We start from the raw sequence: 19,362 nt of genomic DNA, 5'->3' as shown, positions 1-19,362 counted from the left end.
ATGAAGGCTAGTAAAACATGCCCTTTTTGCAATGAAAGGTGGGATTTGTAGGGATGAGCTGGATATGGCTGGATGCTAAAATGTTTGATTCGCAGCTCACTGGGATGCACAACACATTATTCACAACTATGGCTAATGCTCCAATAGCCACTTTTTTTTCCCTGAACAAGCACAACTTTGAGAAGAACTGTTTTGAGTGGAGAAGCAGCAAATGAATGTTTGTGGAGCGTTATCCATGCTGGAGAAGCAGCAGTGTTTTCAGTGCTAGCCTTTTCTGATCCAGATAATACAGGCATGTGCACTCAGGCTGCTCTTCTTGTTCCTGAACTCCAAATGTATACCAGCATAACCTCAAAACTCAATAGTGTGGTGGTGGTGGGGGGTGGGGTTTCAAGGAGCAGCTGGTGGTTTTTTGTAGAGCAAATATTGGCTGGAGCAGAAAGGTTTTAAGGCCCCATTCTCCACCTACCTACTCAGAACATCCACAAGATGTTTTCGTTAATATGCGGTTTGCCTGACAGCCATGAGGGAGGGAGGGACGGAGGGGAGGGGGTCATGGCTCAGTGGTAGAGCAGCTGCCTTGCATGCAGAAGGTCCCAGGTTCAATCCCTGGCATCTTCAAGTAAAAGGAGCAGACAACAAGTGATACAAAAGACTTCAGCCTGAGACCTTGGAGAGCCACTGCCAGTCTGAGTAGACAATCCTGAAGGGTTGCATCGGTGCTTCATTCTCATGGCCCTTTCTTACACACCCAGGGAAATGCTGTTCACTCCTTAGGGGTCGGGAAGCAATTTTCTCCAGGCTAGTTTGTCCAGGGATCCTGGAGAGGGTGGGGTTTTTTTTGCCATCTTCTGGGCATGGAGCAAGTATCACTAGGTGTATGTGGAGGGAGGTATTTGTGAATTTCTTGCATTGTGCAGGGGGTTGGACTAGATGAACCTGGATGTCCCTTCCAACTCTGTGGTTCTATTCTATGGGCATAGGGCAGCTTTACGTGTCCTAGCCATGCAGTGAATTATCCAGTGTCTTGCTAACCTGTTATCACCCCTGTAAACATCTGCTTTGAACCAAAGAATCCTGTCGTTGATTTTCAGCAACAGACCTGACCGTCGGCAAAATCTACGCAGCCATGATGATAATGGACTATTACAAGCAGAGTAAAGCTAAAAAACAAAGGCAGCAGCTGGAAGAACAGGTGAGATGACACATCCAAGAATTAAAGGGATCTTGTGTCCTCTGGCGTGTTCCAGCTTTTTAGGGTTTGGCTTGAGAAACTGGATTGTGCTGTCTGATGACCAGGGCCAGCCCTAGGCTATCCGGCACTCTGGGCAAGGCTAACTTCTGGTGCCCCCCCACCACCCCACTGATAACCAGTTTTCAAAAACAGGTGAATTGTGGGGGAAATGAAAAGCACAAAACTTGAAATTGCTCCGTGACCCAGATAGCCCAGGTCACTGTCAAGTGGGGAGGGGGGAGTGCCCAAGGCCAGCATCCTAGGCAGTTACGCAGTGTCCCTGACTTGCCTGTGTTGCTTCCTCATTATGTAGCCACATCCAGAGGTGGAATTCTAGCAGGAGCTCCACATTTTAGGCCACACACCCCTGATGTAGCCAATCCTCCTGGAGCTTACAGTAGGCCTTGTACTAAGAGCCCTGTAAACTCTTGGAGGATTGGCTACATTAGGGGTGTGTGGCCTAATATGCAAAGGAGTTCCTGCTACAAAAAAAGCCCTGATTATAGCTTTAAATAATACTGTAACCCCTGCCTTGAGTCCTTTTTTTGAGAAATGTGGGCCGAAAATGTAGGAAATAAATACAAAACCGCTCCTTGAACTGAGACTCTTTTCTTTTTTCCCTGCAGAAAAATGCCCCAATGTTCCAGCGGATGGAGCCGTCCTCTCTTCCTCAGGAGATCATTTCTAACGCCAAAGCTTTGCCTTACCTCCAGCAGGATACGCTTTCGGGACTGTAAGTGTGGAGGGTGGCGTAAGCAACGCTTTTCTCTCCTGCTGGCATTTGTGTTCTGAGTGCAGTTGCCTTGTGCTTTGAAGGGCCCTAAAGACAAAAAGAGGTAGCAGAAGGAACTGGCAGAGAAAGAGAACTCGAAACTGATTTTAAAAGCCTTGATAAATTACCAGGCAAGTGCCTAATTCTAGGGAACGGGGGCAATCTTTGGCATACATAAATAACACTCTTGGCAAGCTTATATGGAACTTTCAAATGTTCAAAGCACTTTCAAACGTTTTATCTTTTTGAAAAATCTTTACAACTACTGTGTAGGGTAGGTCAGTGTTATTATTCCCACTATTGCAGATGAAGTGACAAGAGCATAACTGCACGTTACTTTTCTGCTGAAGACGATTGTGGGTTTGTTCTGAAGTTCCACGTGTTTCAGGCATGTGCAGGACTGATTCAGGATACTGCCATACCAAATTCCCTGTGTGATCCCACCCTAAACAGGGCTTTTTTGTAGCAGGAATTCCTTTGCATATTAGGTTTCACACCCCTGATGCAGTTAGTCCTCCTGGAGCTTACAGTAGGCCCTGTACTAAGAGCCCTGTAAGCTCTTGGAAGATTGGCTACATCAGGGGTGTGGCCTAATATTCAAAGGAGTTCCTGCTACCAACACCAAAAAAAGCCCTGGTCACATGTTAACATTTCCACAATGGGGTAAACTCAGGGCTTTTTTTGAGCAGGAACGCACAGGAACACAGTTCCGGCTGGCTTTGTGTCGGGGTGGGGAGGGATGGCCTAAAATGCATTGAGTTCCTGCTGGGCTTTTTCTACAAAAATCCCCTATGCAAAACAATGGTGACATCAGGGACATGGTCTACATTATATGTTTTATTATTTCTGTAGCTGTTTGTTTGTTTATAATCTGATATATGCCAATAAAGGCTTTTGATTGGATTGGTCTATATGCAATTGAGTTTCTGCTGGGCTTTTTTCCACAAAAAGAAAAAGCCCTGGCCAAATCCCCAGCACCATTTCAGGTCAGGAGAATGGCAAAGTGGAAAGGCCTAATCCTCCCTTTCTCCACACGTCATCACAGGCAGAATCCAAATTGGGCCCACTGCACATCTAGGAAACATAGAACTTCAGAACATGCCTTTTCACTCGCATTGCCAGCTCCCAGTTGGGAAACACCTGGAGATTTCGGGGGTGGAGCCTGAGGTGGGTAAGGTTTGGGGCCCAGGGCCATTGATCTCTCTTGCCTGGAGATCAGTGATAATAGTGAGAGATCTCAAGGCACCACCAGGAGGTTGGCAGCCCTATTCTCCACTTGACCAAAGGATGTCTCTATAGAAAATGTAACATATAATTAGGCCCTGAGGCAGTGAATGAGTGGCTTGTCTCTGACCATCCAGTGAGTGCATGACAGTGGCAAAATTTGAACCAAGGACTTGCAGGTTTGTTAGTTTGGTCTTTTCACCACTGTCTCATGTCCAGCTCTGCATAGGATACCATTAAAAGATATTTCTCACTATACAGGAGGAATCTAACACACCCTTAGTGACACACGCAGAGAGTATGGAATTAAATACCAGTACTGACAATGAGGACTAGAATGCATATAAACAAACATTTCTTACTTTCCCCACTTTCCTTCCAAGTCCTGTTCTATGTTTAAGCAAGGCTAGGAAATGAGCTAGATCTCTCTGCACTTCCAAGTCAGAACAAAGGGGAGACGGAAATTGTTGATAAGATTTTTCCAACTGAAAATGCAGTTAGGAATTAAAATTATTGCTGAAAGATCTTCCTATCAGTACAAAGCTTCCTTCCAACATAGGATCCAGGCATGCTGACAGGACATTGTGGAAAGGTCTGCTTTGGTTCTATGCAGGACTTTTTTTTGTAGCAAGAACTCCTTTGCATATTAGGCCACACTCCCTGATGTAGCCAATCCTCCAAGAGCTTACAGGGCTTACTGTGAGCACCAGAAAGATTGGCTACATAAGGGGTGTGTGGCCTGATATGCAAAGAAGTTTCTGCTACAGAAAAAGCCCAGCTTCCATCCTTGCTTTGGCTTTTGATGTGAGTGCTACACTAGCACAAAATTTACATGGAAATTTCCAGCGAAGAAGAAAATACCAAAAAGTAAATTGATGAAGTAATAATGTGAGTTAACGACACCTTAGTGGGGATGGCCCAAGGTTTTTTTGTTGTTTTTGCCTCCCTGAGCAAATGCATTTTGACACCTCACTGGGTATGTAAACACTTTGCAACCAAAGTCGAACACCTCTCTGAGGCTGCAATCCTAAATTGGGCCAATCTGGAGTGTTAGCTCCACTTCTGTTAAAAATCAACCCTATTCATACCATTCTCAGTTGATCTGCTGTGCAGGAGAGCTCTGGGGATGCATTCACAAGTGCAGTTTCATCCTTGCATGGTCGCAGCATCGAGAGATGACTTGCCTGTCAGAAGCAGCCATCCAATCCCATGTCAAAGTCCGTAGGCAGAGCTTTCATATTGCCTCACCAAGTCTCCTCCACCATGCTTTTCTATGGAGAAATGTCACCTGTTCCGCTAAGTGGCTGGGCCAGATGAGACATGGAGTAATTTAAGATTACTGCCTCCGTTCTGTGCAGAAAGCAACTCGTTCAAAACCCACTAAATTTATGCAGAACGGTTTATTTAGCATAAATTGGTGGCTTTTTCCCTGTGAAGTCGTATAATGAGTTTTCCTAGAAGCTTAGATTATTTTGGCAAGGTGGAGGCAGATGAAGGGCAGCAGAGGATGTGTGGGCGGGCGGGTGGGCGAGCATGAACAGAATCTATCAACAAAGGTCAGCCATAAGAAGTTTCACTGCTGCTCCATCCAGGTTCACAGAGAGCAGGCTATATCAGGCTGCTAAAAGCATAAACCAGAGGTGGCCAAACCTTGGCATGGGAGCCACATGCGGCTCTTTCACACACATTGCATGGCTCTTGAAGCCCCCATCACCCTGTCAGCTGGCTTGGAGAAGGCATTTGTCTCTTTAAATCAGCAGCTTGGAGAATGCATTTAAAGTTTCTTTCTTTCCACCTCTCCCCCAAACTACCTTCCTTCCTTCCTTCCTTCCTTCCTTCCTTCCTTCCTTCCTTCCTTCCTTCCTTCCTTCCTTCCTTCCTTCCTTCCTTCCTTCCTTCCTTCCTTCCTTCTGTCTTACAGCTCTCAAACATCTGACATTCATGTCTTGTGGCTCTGAAACCTCTGACAGTTATTCTATGTGGTTCTTATATTAAGCAAGTTTGGTCAACCCTGGCATAAACTAACAGCAAGATCCAGGTTCTTGGAGGGTGTGACTGTATGCTAAGTATTTTTTATGAAAAAAACTGGTCAGATTAATGCAAACGTACACATGTACAGAGTGCAGTGTGCATGCAGAAACACATAGGGTTGGATCTAAATTATTATTTTTTCCCATTCACAGAAGGCACTCACTTCCGTCAGTAGAATGGAATTTTTCTGCCTTCCTCCTCCAGCTGCAGCCCATAGAACTCCCCAAAATTCTGCTGCCCAAGAGGGTCATTTTGGAGAACTCAGTGGGCTGTGGTGTGGAGGGGAGACGAAAATTCCATTCCATTGGTGGAATGAACAAGAACCAGAGTTTGGATCCCACTCAATATGAGTGATGTCCCTCAGAATCCTTATTTCTGCCTCTTTTGGAAATACTAAGAGAAAACCGTGTTTGAAGAATTAAGTTATACCACTAATTACTGCTCTCCAGAAATATCATAGGCTTTATGACATAATTATTACTTACAATCATGAAGTAAAACTGTATACAGTTACTTCTTTGTGATCATTCAAACAATGGCTCTGTGAGGTATGCAAACTTTCATACAGACATGTAAATACAAGGTCCACTGACACAAGAATAATCATTTGCACGCAATCATTTACAATGGTGCCAGAGTTTCTTATCCAGAAAATGCAAAATGTAACATGTTCCCAGTAAAAATACACGTGTTTTGATGACGAGTCTCTTCGTCTGACAAAAGCTAATTTTTCTGGAACCACAGCTCAATTCAATTCATTATGTGTGTATATCATTTCTCACAAGGCAACAGTTCTCTTTATGCGGCTGGCTAGCCATGGTTTGGTAAAGATTAAACCTGGAATTAGTGCTCTAGTAATTTTCAACACTGCTAATTAGACAGTTACTCAGAACGGCACCGGCAAAACTGAAATCATATCATCAACAGCAATGGTACTGTCTTCAGATTTTCCTTTGGAAGAGAATTTCACAAGATTCGAACCACTGAGAAGGCAGGAAACCATCCCCTAGTGGATAGCAGTTTGACTGCAGTTGCCTTTGGTCTGGATCTCAGTTCTTGCTGGGAAAGTCATTTAGGGGAAAGCCTCATCTGCCTTGGTCCCAGGTTGTAGATAAAGATATAAATTCAACAGGTTTCAATGTGTAAATATGGAACAATACAATCAACACCAGAAGTATACTTATTATCACACCAAAATTTGTACAAACATATATTTTAGTGACAAAAACATTTAAACATACTGCAATGCTCTATTTTGGGAGCATTACTATGTGTTTAAATGTTGTTAAGTCTTTGTAACTAAAATATATGTTTGTACACCCTTTGGCGTAATAATAAGTAAACGTCTGGTGTTGATTGTATTGGTCCCAGGTTGTGCAGAGCCTAACAGTTCTCATGCGTGACAACCATCTTCAGACATGCATTCCCAGAGTGCTAGAAATACTGTTTGCAAACAAAGGCTATTAGATTTCATCAGTGATTTAATTCATACATGTTCCTTGGCCATTTTGGAATCTGTCATTATGTTCCCAAGTAGCAGGATCTTTTTTTTTTTTTTTAAGCAAGATTTGGGTCCAGGAACATCTCAAAGGGCAGCAACATGTCCAGGGTATAATCCTTTGGGATCCAATACTCTCTTCATCACATATTTCTTGAAGGCAACTTTGACTCTCGAAAGTTAGCAGATTGGAAAACCCTGTTGGTCTTTAAGATGCTAAAGGACTCAAATCTTGCTTTTCTGCTGTGGACCAACATGGCTACTCACCTGAGGGAGAGGAAGCAGTTTCTGTCTATATATATATATATATGAACTGTTAACTTCCATTTAAATGTATCTGAGGAAGTGTACATGCACGTGAACATTCATACCTTGAATAAAACTTTGTTTTTAATTTTAATAGCATAGCAACAAACCTTGAATAAAACTTCGTTGGTCTTCAAGGTGCCACTGGACTCAAACATTGTTCTACTGCTTCAGACCAACATGGCCGCCCACGTGGATCTATCCCCCACGTTGCATATTAGGCCACATCTAACAGTTCTCAGATGTGCTTAAATCCAGAGTTCTTGGGCAGGGTGTTATCTTTTCCAGACCAATTTATACTGGGTCATATGCTTAAAACAACTTTTGAAACTTTTTTGTACAATTATAGCTTTCTTGCAGAAGGATTGCTAATTCTTGGAACTTAATTAAATGAGATCCAGTTTTCTTTGGAGGGCAGTCAGAGAAACAACCAGCACTGGCGTGGTTTTCTCCTCTCATTGGAAGTGGGAACTCTCTTTACAGGAGCAGCCGGAGCGGGTACCCCTCCCTGAGTCCACTGTCTCCCCAGGAGATATTCCAGTTGGCTTGCATGGATCCGACCCATGGGGAATATCAGGAGCAGCAGTCTCTGGTAAATCTGTGCATGATATCAGAATGCCTTTTCTTTCTTTTTAGCTTCTTTCACATTTTTCCAGTATGTTGATGCTATTGTATGTTTTTAGTATATGGCTGAAGACTCTTCTGAATTTCAAGCATCAACGTGGTATAAAGTGAACCCACCCTTCTCATTCCCCATGGAGATATTAGGAAGCCTGCTACGCTCTGAAAATATTCTCACCATGGCAATATTGCCGCTCTTTCAAAAAAAAAAAAACCATTCTGTGCAACATGATATTGGAACAGGAGCAGGGGCTCTTTCTTCCCCCAGCCCCTTGATACTTAAAACGAATGGGTTACATTTTTTGCTCCAAGAAGCACTTTATGCAATATACCACAATGAAATCCCAAAACAGGAACAATAAGACACAAGGAAAAGATAAATTTATGATTTCTTGACAGGAAGGTAGTTACACAAATCACTCCGGCATCTGATGATACAGTGTTGACTTGCCTATTTTCTTGGTGCCAAATAAATACTGTATTTACAAAAAAGAGAGATATATTTGGTAGGCCGAGACGCTCCCATTTCCAGGGCTTTTTTTCAGCAGGAATGCAGTTCTGGCTGGCTTGGTGTCAGGGAGTGTGGCCTAATGTGCAAACCTGCTGGGCATTTTCTACCCCCAAAAAAGGCCTGTGTGAAACAATGATGACATCAGGGGTGTGTGGCCTAATATGCAAATAAGTTCCAGCTGGGCCTTTTCTATTAAAAAAAAAAAGCCTTGCCCATTCCTAGTGGGAATATGGACTCTGTAAAGTATCATTACTATGGGACGGGCTTTTTTTGTAGCAGGAGCTCCTTTGCATGTTAGGCCACATGCCATCCCTCCCAAAAAAAAGGCCACACGCCCCTGATGTAGCCAGTCCTCCAAGAGCTTACAGGGCTCTTAGTACAGGTCCTACTGTAAGCTCTTGGAGGATTGGCTACATCAGGGGCGTGTGGCCTAATATGCGAAGGAGTTTCTGCTACAAAAAAAGCCCTGACTATGGGTGTTATGAAGTATAAGGAAGGACAACAGCTGGTCCTAAAATGGGCGACTTTATTCTCAAAATAAGCTTGGATGAACAATGGTTCTTCTCTGTTACTGTGGCTTAGATCCACCAGAGAGTGTCTGCAGATTCAGACCCATGGAGTATGAGTTGTTCACTTTCCTCTCTGCCTGCTACTGCCCAGAATGTTCCCCAAAAAACACTGCTTTTGGGAAACATCTTTGGAAATGCTCCAGTGGAGCCAAGCCTGTAGGTTGTCTTTCTCTGCTGCCCCCCGCCCCTCAAAAAAAAAAAAAAACTGAAACGGTACCACCTAGTGAAATGCAATCAACATCTCTCTGTTGATTTGTCCAAATGCAGGGTGGTGACTTCAGGAACAGTGATTATGTGAATGAATCATAGCGAAACGGAAAGTAGCTGATTGTTTGGGTTACTTGAAATAGTTCTCTTTCAAGCGGTTGCCCCCAAACTTGTGTTCGGGATTATTAGGAAGGGGATTCAGAATAAAATGGCCAATATTGTCATGCCCCTGCATAGATCAATGGTGCAGCCTCATTTGGAATAGTACAGTTCTGGTTACCGTATCTCCAAAAGGACATTGCCGAGCTAGAAAACCTACACAGGATGGGGCGACCAAGATCTTTTCTGGGGATTGGAGCACCTTCCCTGTGAAGAAAGACTAAAGAGTCTGGGACTTTTCAGTTTTGAAAAGAAATGAGTAAGGGGGGAAATTATAGAACAGAGGTGGCCAAACTGCAACTCAGGAGCCACATGTGGCTCTTTCTACACACTGTGTGATTCTCAAAGCCCTCACCACTCTGGCAGCTGACTTGAAGAAGGCATTTCTCTCTGAATCACTTCTTCAAGCCAAGCCAGCCGGAATCTTGGAGAATGCATGTAAAGTTAAACTTGCTTTCTTTCCACCTCTCCCTCCCTCCTCCCTCCCCCATCTTCTTTCCTTGCTTCTTTCCTTGCTTCCTTCCTTCCTTCCTGCCCTCAAACATCTGGCATTTATTCCATGTGGCTCTTTGGTTAAGCAAGTTTGGCCCCCCCTGTGATGATGCATGCAGTGGAGAGAGTTGATAAAGAAAACTTTTTCTCCCTCTCCCAAAATACTTGACTCAAGGACATCCAATGAAACCGATGGGCAGTAGGTTCAGGACAGACCAAACAAAATACTACTTTACACAGAGAGTGATTAAAATGTGGAATTTGCAGTCATAGGATGTAGTGGTGGCCACAGGAATAAACATCTTTAAAAGGGGATTAGATAGATTCATGGAGGACAAGCCTGTCAATGGTTACTCGCCACAGTGACTGAGGGGAACCTCCAAGTTTCGAGGCACTAACCCTCAGAATCCCAGAGCCAGGAGGCAACATCAGAGGAAGGCCTCGGCCTCTCTGCCCCATTGTTGACCATCCAGAGGAACTGCTTGACCACTGTGTGAGACAGAATGCTGGACTAGAAGAACCGATGGTCTGATCAGCAGCGCTCTTCTTATGCTCTTATTTTCTAAACTGGGACAGCCTTGGATGAAAGAAATGTGAGGAAAGTGTTAATCTCTTTTTGATTAACCTTTCCTTCTTCACATTTTTTCTATGCATCTGGGGACAGTCTGCAGAGATCCTAAGGGACTTTTGACAATCTCTTGTCAAGTAACGAGCAGTCCCGGAATATTCCGACCGTTAGGAAGTAGTTGATGGATGGGCACGAATGGAAACATTCGGTTACGTCCTTGCAATTGTGTTTTGTGTTGCGAACCGGCAACTTTTGTAAAAGTGTAGAAATTTAAGCCAGCTGTTATTAAACAAACCAGGCCTCGAATGCTTGACTTTCTGTGTTCGTGAGTGCTACTGACGGTGGTGGTCTTTTTTGCAGGTTGGTTTTCCTCTCATCAAGTAATCATTTCATTTGGGTGTCTTACCAAGGGCGAACGACGGGGTCTGACGCTTCTGGGTTTGTGTTCATTTCGTCTCCAGTGCTGGTGTCCATGGTCACAACTTGAACTGTTGAATCATGTCACACCAATGTGAACATACGCCTCTGGCCTACCCACACATGCGCCCACCTTTCCAGCTGGGGGCACTAGTGTCTGTGTGTGTATATGGCTCTCTGTGTGTGTGTGTGCACACTTGTCGGACTGCAGTGCTGTGTAAGTGTGCCTCTCCAGTCCGCTCTGTGTGCTTCTCAGAGTGTGTTAACACTATATCCATAAATATTTTTGTATCATACACACACACAGTATGCCTCCTTGTACTGTTACACACTTCACCCTGCAAAGAGAAACTGCAGATGACCTTTCACAGAGCCAGGCTTTCCCTTTGTGATGTCACTCTTGCTGTTTTCTGATGATCATGATTCTTATTCTTATTGCTTCTGACAATAACAACCATTGGCTTTGGTTGCCACCACTGTGCATTACAAAGGAGAAAGAATAAAAATTGACATCCCACAAAAATCTGCATACCCGGAAAAGCTTCGGCTGAAAGACAAATTATACCAGATCCATTAGGCTGTAAGTATCAGGCAAGGTGTCACTCAGACACTAGTAGGTTGCCGGCTAATGCCATTTTTTTTATGACCGCAGCCAGAGAGAAACCCAAGAAATGCAGAACTCTGCTATGGCATTTCCTTTTGATTGCCACTGACAAAGTATTTAAGCCTAAACTGGTGGAAGAACACAGGAAAAGAAATGCAAGAAAAGAAACTAGGCTGAAACCAGATTACCAGCTTTCCAGTAAAACTGTATAGAAACATAGAGCTGGAAGGGACCCCAGAGGTCATCTAGTCCAACCCCCTACACAATGCAGGAAATTCACAACTACCTCTTCCCCTCCCCCAGTGTCCCTTGCTCTATGGCCAGAGGAAGGCAAAAAAAAAATTACTATTGAGAAGTACAGCTCAGTCCTAAGCACATCTCCTTGGAATGGAATCCTATTGCACTCAAGATTAGAGTGTCTCTTTCTCTCACATACATGACACACACATGCTATGTGGACAGCATAACATTCACTGTCTTCCTAAGACTTCACAGGTGTACAGACCCTCTTTTCTAAAGCCATGCCGAAGTACATTGGTGAAGACGACACTGGCAGAAAAGGCAGATGATAATCATCAAACCGAATCCCATGAGCTTGGCTGTGTGTTTATTTCCAGGAGCCAGAGGTTAGAGAGTTTAAAAGAGTGCAGCCCTCTAACCATGGCAGCTACCTCCCCGTGGACACTCAGGAACGAGCTGTATCCGGGAGGGCCTCTTCCATGCCACGCCTGACTGTGGATCCCCAGGTAAAACCAAGTGACACAATGGCTGAAGCAACAGGAGTGATACGTGGTCCTTTCCCAAGGGATGTTGTCGCTTAGGAACTTTTTGCTAGACTAAAACCAGTGGCCTTCAGTTTGGCTCCCCACCAGAACCAAAGAGCCTGAACAGTTAGACTTTGAGAAACTGTAGTTCAGGGGTCCCCAACACAGAGCCCACTGATGGGTTTCCTGGTGCCCCTTTGCTTCTGAGACAAAACATCGCTTCTTCAAAGCAGAGCGCCAGTCCTGGCTTTCCTCTCCCTCCGTGGAGCAGGAGGCACTTCAGAACAACCCAGGAGACATCACCTTTGTGCCTACAGGGAGCACCCATTCAGAAACCGATGCCTCCCTTGTAAGAGGATGCTTGGCTTGCAGCCTCCCCCATATTTGATGATTAATCCCAGGACCCTGTAGCAGCCATTTTACAATTAATCCCAGCCCCCTTGGCAGCCATCTTGTGGTGGCACCCCCTCTGTTTCTCAACATTCCAAATGTGTCCACAGGCTCAAGGCCACTATGAGGCCAAGTAGGGAACCCAACCCGAACAGCCCAGCTGTCATCCTAATTATTCCCTCAGGTTTTCCCCCAAGACTACGGTGAAACTGAGGAACAAAGCCTTGGGGAGTCCTCTTCCTACCCTTCTTCAACCAAGACTGTTGCCGGTTACAGCAAGGACGGCAACAGTTTGGAAGAATCCCTCGGCCACTTGGGAAGTATTTTTTTTTTCCTGAACAGTGGCGACTTCTCTTTACAGTCTTTTCCATTGTCCTAAGATACTTGTCTTCATGACTCTGCCAAGCATCCTGTCCTGGTCAGTCTTGGCCACGCTCCATCTCTTTGTCTGTCCCGCTGGTTTTCTTATGTCTGTCTGTCTCATAAACCAGGTTTGATTAAGCTGAGATCTGTCAGCTCCATTCAGATTTGTTATCAGCAGCCTATTGCAGTTCTGCAGCAATTAAAGCCTCTCCCTCAGGTTATCCCACACCAAGAGGCTTAGGAACAGGAATTCCTAGTTACGTCATTTGTGTCGGCCCCACACTGTTTGCGTAAGTAGTCTGTGAGGGAGGTAAAGACTTGCAGCCATTAGCCGATTCGTTAACCAATTTGGGCCCGAGAACAGTGGAAATATGACCATTGTGTTATTTTTTCCCCCCCCATTGCTGTTTTGAAATTCAAAATGATCAAACCTGAAAGTTCCTCCACCTCTAGATATGGAGGAATGGGCTTCCATTAGCCTTCCAGAGGAGGGGGAATGATGGACAGTAAAGCAAGTGTTTTAAACTGAAGCAGGAACTACCAGATGGAATGACAAAAATCAGTGAGAAGGGAAGGAAGTCTTGTCCTAGAGAAGTAAAGGAATAGGCTAGGAATGGTTACAGCAACAGAGATAAAGATGTTAACATGATAAGGGGGGGAAAACAATGGGCTGGAATCTTGAGTAGATCACAGAAGAATTTATAAGCAATTGTTATAGGCAGGGCTTTTTTGCATCAGGAACTCCTTTGCATATTAAGCCACACACCCCTGATGTAGCCAGTCCTCCTGAAGCTTACAGCAGGCCCTGTACTAAGAGCCCCATAAGCTCTTGGAGGATTGGCTACTTCAGGGATGTGTGGCCTAATATGCAAAGGGAGTTCCTGCTACAAAAAAAGCCCTAGTTATGGGAATAAAATAGAAGATAAAAAAGAACCACAGATCATTCGATCACAATAGACTGGAGTAATGTTTGAGAGTGGGGCAATCAACCAAGAGTTTTGTTTATGGACCTCATTTACCTCAGAGGGCAAACAACAGCTCTGTAGCTACCAATTCAGGTCAGAAAAATGGCACACAAAGGATTTTTAACACTATTGCCCTGTCCATATTGTAGACCTAGTCAGGGCACTAGGCAAACTAGGCAATTGCCTAAAGTGCCAGCCTTCAGGGGGTGCCAAATTGGGCACCCCCCATGTGACTTGGTGACATAATCAGTACATGGGGGGGTGCCAGAAGCTAGCCTTGCCTAGACAGTCTAAGGCCAGCCCTGGACCTAGTCCAACTGGAGTCTGGCACCCATTTTTAAAAGATACGTAGGAGCTGTATCCATAGGGCTCTCAGCATATCATCGGATAAGGCCCTGAGGTGTTTTTAATTTGTATCTGGGATGGACTACTTCAAACAGCTAGTGGGAACTCACATGACTGAATGCTCCTCCAGACATGTTCAGTCAAAGGACGAGCTAACCACTACCACCCCAACATGTTTGTCTTCTATATGCAGGGAATTCAGTGGTGTGGGATTTATGGGAATTCAATGGTATAGAGGCACATGTGAGCTTTTACCTGCCCTCTGAAGCAGTACAGCCCGGACAGTGGTGGACTACCTCACTAACAACATGGCTGTCACTCAAAAACACAGATTAATTTGAAATCTGGACGGCCTGACTAGTGTGAGCAATAGCAGTAGAGACATGCAGTGAATATCGATAACCACAAAGGTGAAAATTTTTAATGATGGTTCTTTTCCACCACAGTGAATATCCTAACTTGTCTAGTTACCAGTGTTCCCTCTAAGCTGTTAGCATGAGCTATCTCACAGATTTTTAGCTTCCAGCTCATACGTTTTTGTCTTGGCTCAGGAAAGATGACCCCAGAGCACAATAATTTATGCAGCAGCTCACAACTTTAATGCCAGTAGCCAGGACTTTTTTTGAGCAGGAACGTAGTTCTGGCTGTCTTGGCATCGGGGTGTGGCCTAATATGCAAATGAATTCCTGCTGGGCTTTTTCTACCAAAAAAGCCCTGCCAGTAGCTCACAAAGTAGCATTTTTGCTCACAACTCTGCAGCTTAGAGGGAACATTGCTAGTTACCCCAGCGTTCTTTGCTTCTTCAGCAAACCTTTCAGCAACACTTGAGCTTTACAGCGTATCGGTCCAGACCACAGGATTGCTGCTGAATATATTACGGTTTGTCGTGTCTTTGAAACTTAGAGAACCCGTAGAGAGGATATTTGACCAGGTTCTTGATATGACCTGCTCATGCATGAGGAAATGTTGGTGTTGTTCTCGGGGCCAAACTCAATGGCCCTTTCAGCTTGGGAGATAGTGCAGGAGATAAGGCTGGCCCCTTCTCCAACAATGTGTTTGGGAACATTATTTCCCTGAAGCTCACATTTGTCTGTAAAAATGAGAAAGTCAGGTGGAGGAGGAACCTCACCTGGCTCATGATACAGATAACATCTAGACCTATTTCCCAATAGCCTTACGCCGCTCTCACGGTCCTCTTCTCTGCGGGGCTTCTGTCGGATTTCACACTATCTGCCCCAGAGCTGCAACTAGCTTCACCTTTTTCGCGCAGCAAACAGAAACTGGTTTTTAGAGGATCTTGTTTGCTGCGCAAAAAAGGCACAGCGAGTTGCAGCCCCGGGGCAGATAGTGTGAAATCCAACAGAAGCCCCGCAGAGGAGAGTGAGAGCAGCATAAGGCTGGTGGGGAATCGGTCCTAGTCTGACACACCAGGTTTCCACTTTACAAGGGCTGATTTAGTATAAGCAGCAAGTCTTCCTCCCAAGAAGTGGGCCTGATTATACATAATATCTAAGGATCTGGCATCTTGTAAAACTTAAATAGGAAAGGCCGTTACAGCCTCACTCAAGATGATCCTGCCAGCGCAGACTGAGACCCAGGGGTGACATCACGGTACACAGGCAAATCAGGAGGAGCTGAGTCTTAATCACTGCCTGAATCTGAGGTTCAGAAGGCAAATCAATCCTTCCTTTATTACTCAGGTGGGTCAGAAGTCTGAGAAGCAAAGCAGGACGGTTGCCCCCATTCTGGTGATTCTGTAGGCCTTAGTCAAGGTTGGCGATTTTATATCTAGTAGCACCATCATAAATGGAGGTTCTTCTGTAGAAAAAAAGTGGGAGACCCGTTGCTGCCTTTACACTTAGACAAACTAGGACCGATTTCTCACTAGGCTTGTTCTGGTGTCGAAGACCTTTCTCCCCTGGCGCTTCTGTCCAATTTTGTACAAGCTGCTGTGGGGCTGTGACTTGCCCTACCTCTTTCCCGCAGAAAGCAGAAACTGGGACCAATTTCTCACTAGGCTTGTTCCGGTCTTGGAGTCCCTTTTCCCCCGGGGCTTCTGTCCGATTTCACACAAGCTGCCACAGGGCTGCGACTTGCCCCACCTCTTTCCCACAGGAAGCAAGATCCTCTGGAAACCGGTTTCTGCTTGCTGCATGAAAGAGGCGGGGCAGGTTGCAGCCCTGCGGCAGCTTTTTTGAAATTGGACAGAAGCACGGGGGGGAAAGGACTCCAAGACTGGAACAAGCCTAGTGGAAAATCGCTCCCGTTTTCAGAGGCTCTTGCTTGCCGTGAGAAAAAGGCGGAGCAAGTTGCAGCCCCACAATAGCTTGTGCAGAATCGGACAGAAGCATGGTGGGGGATGGACTCCAAGACTGGAACAAGCCTAGTGAGAAATCGGACTAGGGAACTTCCTTATAAAAATTAACGTCCATAAGAGCCAACTTCCCTCTTGTAAAGCAGCCAAGCCCTTGTCCAGCTTTAACCATCCTGCTCTCATGGGATGCATTTCCAGGTGGTCACAGACCCTGGCTCCATGAGACGCTCGTTTTCTACTATCCGAGACAAGCGGACTAACACTTCCTGGTTAGACGAGTTCTCCATGGAAAAAAGCAGCGAAAACACCTACAAGTCTCGACGGCGCAGCTACCATTCCGCTCTGCACCTGTCTTCGCGGCGCCTCAACACAGACTCAGGTAACAATGGGATGGGATGGATATCTGTTTTTCATTGATTTTTAGTACAATGTGAGGTGTGGCTGAATATTCTGAGATAATATTGGTCTTTCCCAACAATGGGCAGGAAAGCTTTCTTGTTAAAATGAATATGGCCCATTAAAAAAAATCGTTTCAACCATTATGCCTAGCTTCTAAAATGAAAAGTCTTTTTAAAGGCCCATTTTCAGCTATTTTACTACACTTCCAATTATTGGGCTATTATGTCAGTAATTTTTCAAGAATAATAGGCATCCCAATCACCAAAAAAAAAAAAAAGAATCTAATTGCCTTTCAGTCCCACTGAAATCAGTGAGACAAACACAACTAAATTTCTTTGGATTGTGTTTCTGGAGAACTGATTAAAGCAAAACTGTTCTGCGCCACGCATGTCAGACAGTTCTCGAGGTGGTTCAGTGCTGTCAATCTCTGCATGGTACTGCATGGTATTTTAAAAATGAAAGTACTTTAGGACTTTAGCTTTTGTTCTTTCTGGTGGGTTTCTTGTGTTTTTGGTAGTTAGGTTCATTTTATACAACTGCATTTTAAAAAAAAAATAAGATCTGAATCAAGAATCTTTTCAAAGCACATTTTATATTTTTCTGCTCAATGCCACTGGTCCTCAGCATAAACATTTCTTAAAATAAATCTGAGAGCCTCCGGAAGTTTGAATAGAAATGTAGTTTCTTCTTGGTTAATTTCTTCTACCTTGATTGAACGCCTTAGAGGAGCTCTGCTGGATCAGACCAGTGGCCTATTTAGTCCCGCATCCTCTTTCACACAGTTGCCTACCAATTCATTTGGAGGACCAACAACAGGGCACAGAGGCCAGAGACCATATGGTGCCAGAAATTTCTCTGGGCTTATCCCTCCTAGGAACAAACCATTAATTCCTGTTATGCTAGCAAAATTCAGCTGCCTCTTTACAAGAGGGCTTAGGCTGTGTCTCCATGGGTGCAATCACACAATAGATTTGGCACAACCTAGCCATGCCTCCCCTCCGGATTTAATGCACACGATCACACACGCACGTCTGCCCCCTGAGTCCCACCTATACTTACCTCGTCTTAGGACAGGCTGGGAAAGGTTAAATAGCTACAGGAAAGTTCTTTAAAATGCAGGCAGGGTGCATTTCCCAGCTATCTGAACAGCCCCGGGGGTATTGCAAGTGCCCCACGTGTGGAGGAGCAGTTTGAACACTGCTCTGCTCTTGCACGTGTGCAACCTGTGCCCGGCAGCAGGGCAGGGGCTGTGCGATTGCCATGGCAAGCATCAAAGAGAACTGGCTTTTTCAAAGCCAGGATGCTGCCATATCAAATTCCCTGTGTGATCCCACCCTAAACAGGGCTTTTTTTGTAGCAGGAATTCCTTTGCATATTAGGTTTCACACCCCTGATGCAGCTAGTCCTCCTGGAGCTTACAGTAGGCTTTGTACTAAGAGCCCTGTAAGCTCTTGGAGGATTGGCTACATCAGGGGTGTGTTGCCTAATTTGCAAATGAGTTCCTGCTACAAAAAAAGCCCTGACCCTACCTTCCACCAATACTTAGGCTGGGTTTACACTTTCCCCTTAATGATGCCTTGGATCTCCAAGGGCTTACCCTTACCATTTAAAGCAAGTGTCCTGTTCCCTCTCCCACACACTTGGTTCCTTTGTCAGCTGCTGCAGAAATATTCCCCACAAAAAAAGTACAAAGAAAAGCAAGCTTATCAGCACAGCCTTATGGCTAAGATCAAATGTAGTATCTGCTCTTATCAGTTTAATATCTGATACATCCGTTATTTGAGAACTATATATTGCGTGGGAAAGACTTCAGTAGCCATTCTACAATGCTTTATGGGAAGAAACCAAAGTCTGGTTTTGTGAACGTTTGTTCATTCTTATACATAAATGGCCAAGTCTCCCTTAATCCAAAATTCTGCCACAAAATACCTGCTTAATCTATTCCCACCTTCTGCCCAGCCCACTCCTCAGTGGAGTTTATCATTGGTATTGACTGATTTGATGGGAAAGCCCTTTGAGCCATTGGCCATTTCTGATATAGCAATGGTTACTCTCAAAAGTATGTCCCTAGTCACAATCACCACGGCACTCAGGGTCAGTGTTGGGTGGCCTCAGGAGTGACCTTCCTTTTCTCAAGTTTCACAGTGATGAGGTAGTTTTGAGGCCAAGTATGACTTTCCTTCCCAAAGTAGTGTCAGAATTTCACTTGTCACAGGACATTATTTTACCTGTGTTTTTTCCTAACCCCACCACTCCCTCCAAACACTCTACACAGATTGGATGTCAGAAGATGTTTATTATTCCCCTAGACCATACTGCCAAATTCCATAAGGACAGTTCCTTGTTCATATGCTTCTCCAGGCACACAAAAGGGTTGGCAGCCTCCTCTCAGTCTGTGTCCAGATGGGTATTCTCAAGCTATTAGAACCACCTTGAGTTTTTCTTACCCACTTCTTCTGAAGGCTCACTTGACCAGAGCCCATGTATCTTCAGCAGCTTTGTCGCATTGTCAGACATCTGCAGATGTCGACTCTCTCGAAGTTCATGTGACACTCTGTCATAGATGTGGACTCAAGGAAGGAGGCAGCTGTGGGAAAAGCAGTGCTACT

General features: G+C 44.8%; 1 protein-coding gene, 1 non-coding gene and 1 pseudogene across 2 annotated transcripts in view; all 3 read left to right on the top strand.

The window, feature by feature from the left end:
• Positions 1–19,362, top strand: part of CACNA1E (calcium voltage-gated channel subunit alpha1 E) — a 605,524-nt gene that overhangs the window by 573,739 nt on the left and 12,423 nt on the right. The window contains exons 43-47 of the mRNA XM_060232603.1: positions 1,095–1,195; positions 1,861–1,967; positions 7,549–7,657; positions 11,831–11,959; positions 16,553–16,733. Of these exons, the coding sequence (XP_060088586.1) occupies positions 1,095–1,195; positions 1,861–1,967; positions 7,549–7,657; positions 11,831–11,959; positions 16,553–16,733 (627 nt within the window). The remainder of the gene's footprint in view (positions 1–1,094; positions 1,196–1,860; positions 1,968–7,548; positions 7,658–11,830; positions 11,960–16,552; positions 16,734–19,362) is intronic.
• TRNAA-UGC (transfer RNA alanine (anticodon UGC)) lies at positions 549–621 on the top strand. The gene has a single exon. It is a non-coding gene; the product is annotated as a tRNA-Ala (tRNA).
• On the top strand, positions 18,457–18,574 carry LOC132567839 (U2 spliceosomal RNA; annotated as a pseudogene).

The sequence above is a fragment of the Heteronotia binoei genome, chromosome 2 (assembly GCF_032191835.1).
Source record: "Heteronotia binoei isolate CCM8104 ecotype False Entrance Well chromosome 2, APGP_CSIRO_Hbin_v1, whole genome shotgun sequence".
In the NCBI taxonomy this organism is placed as follows: domain Eukaryota; kingdom Metazoa; phylum Chordata; class Lepidosauria; order Squamata; family Gekkonidae; genus Heteronotia; species Heteronotia binoei.
The sequence above is the reverse complement of the archived record's forward strand: the minus strand, read 5'-3'. Positions and strand labels throughout refer to the sequence as shown.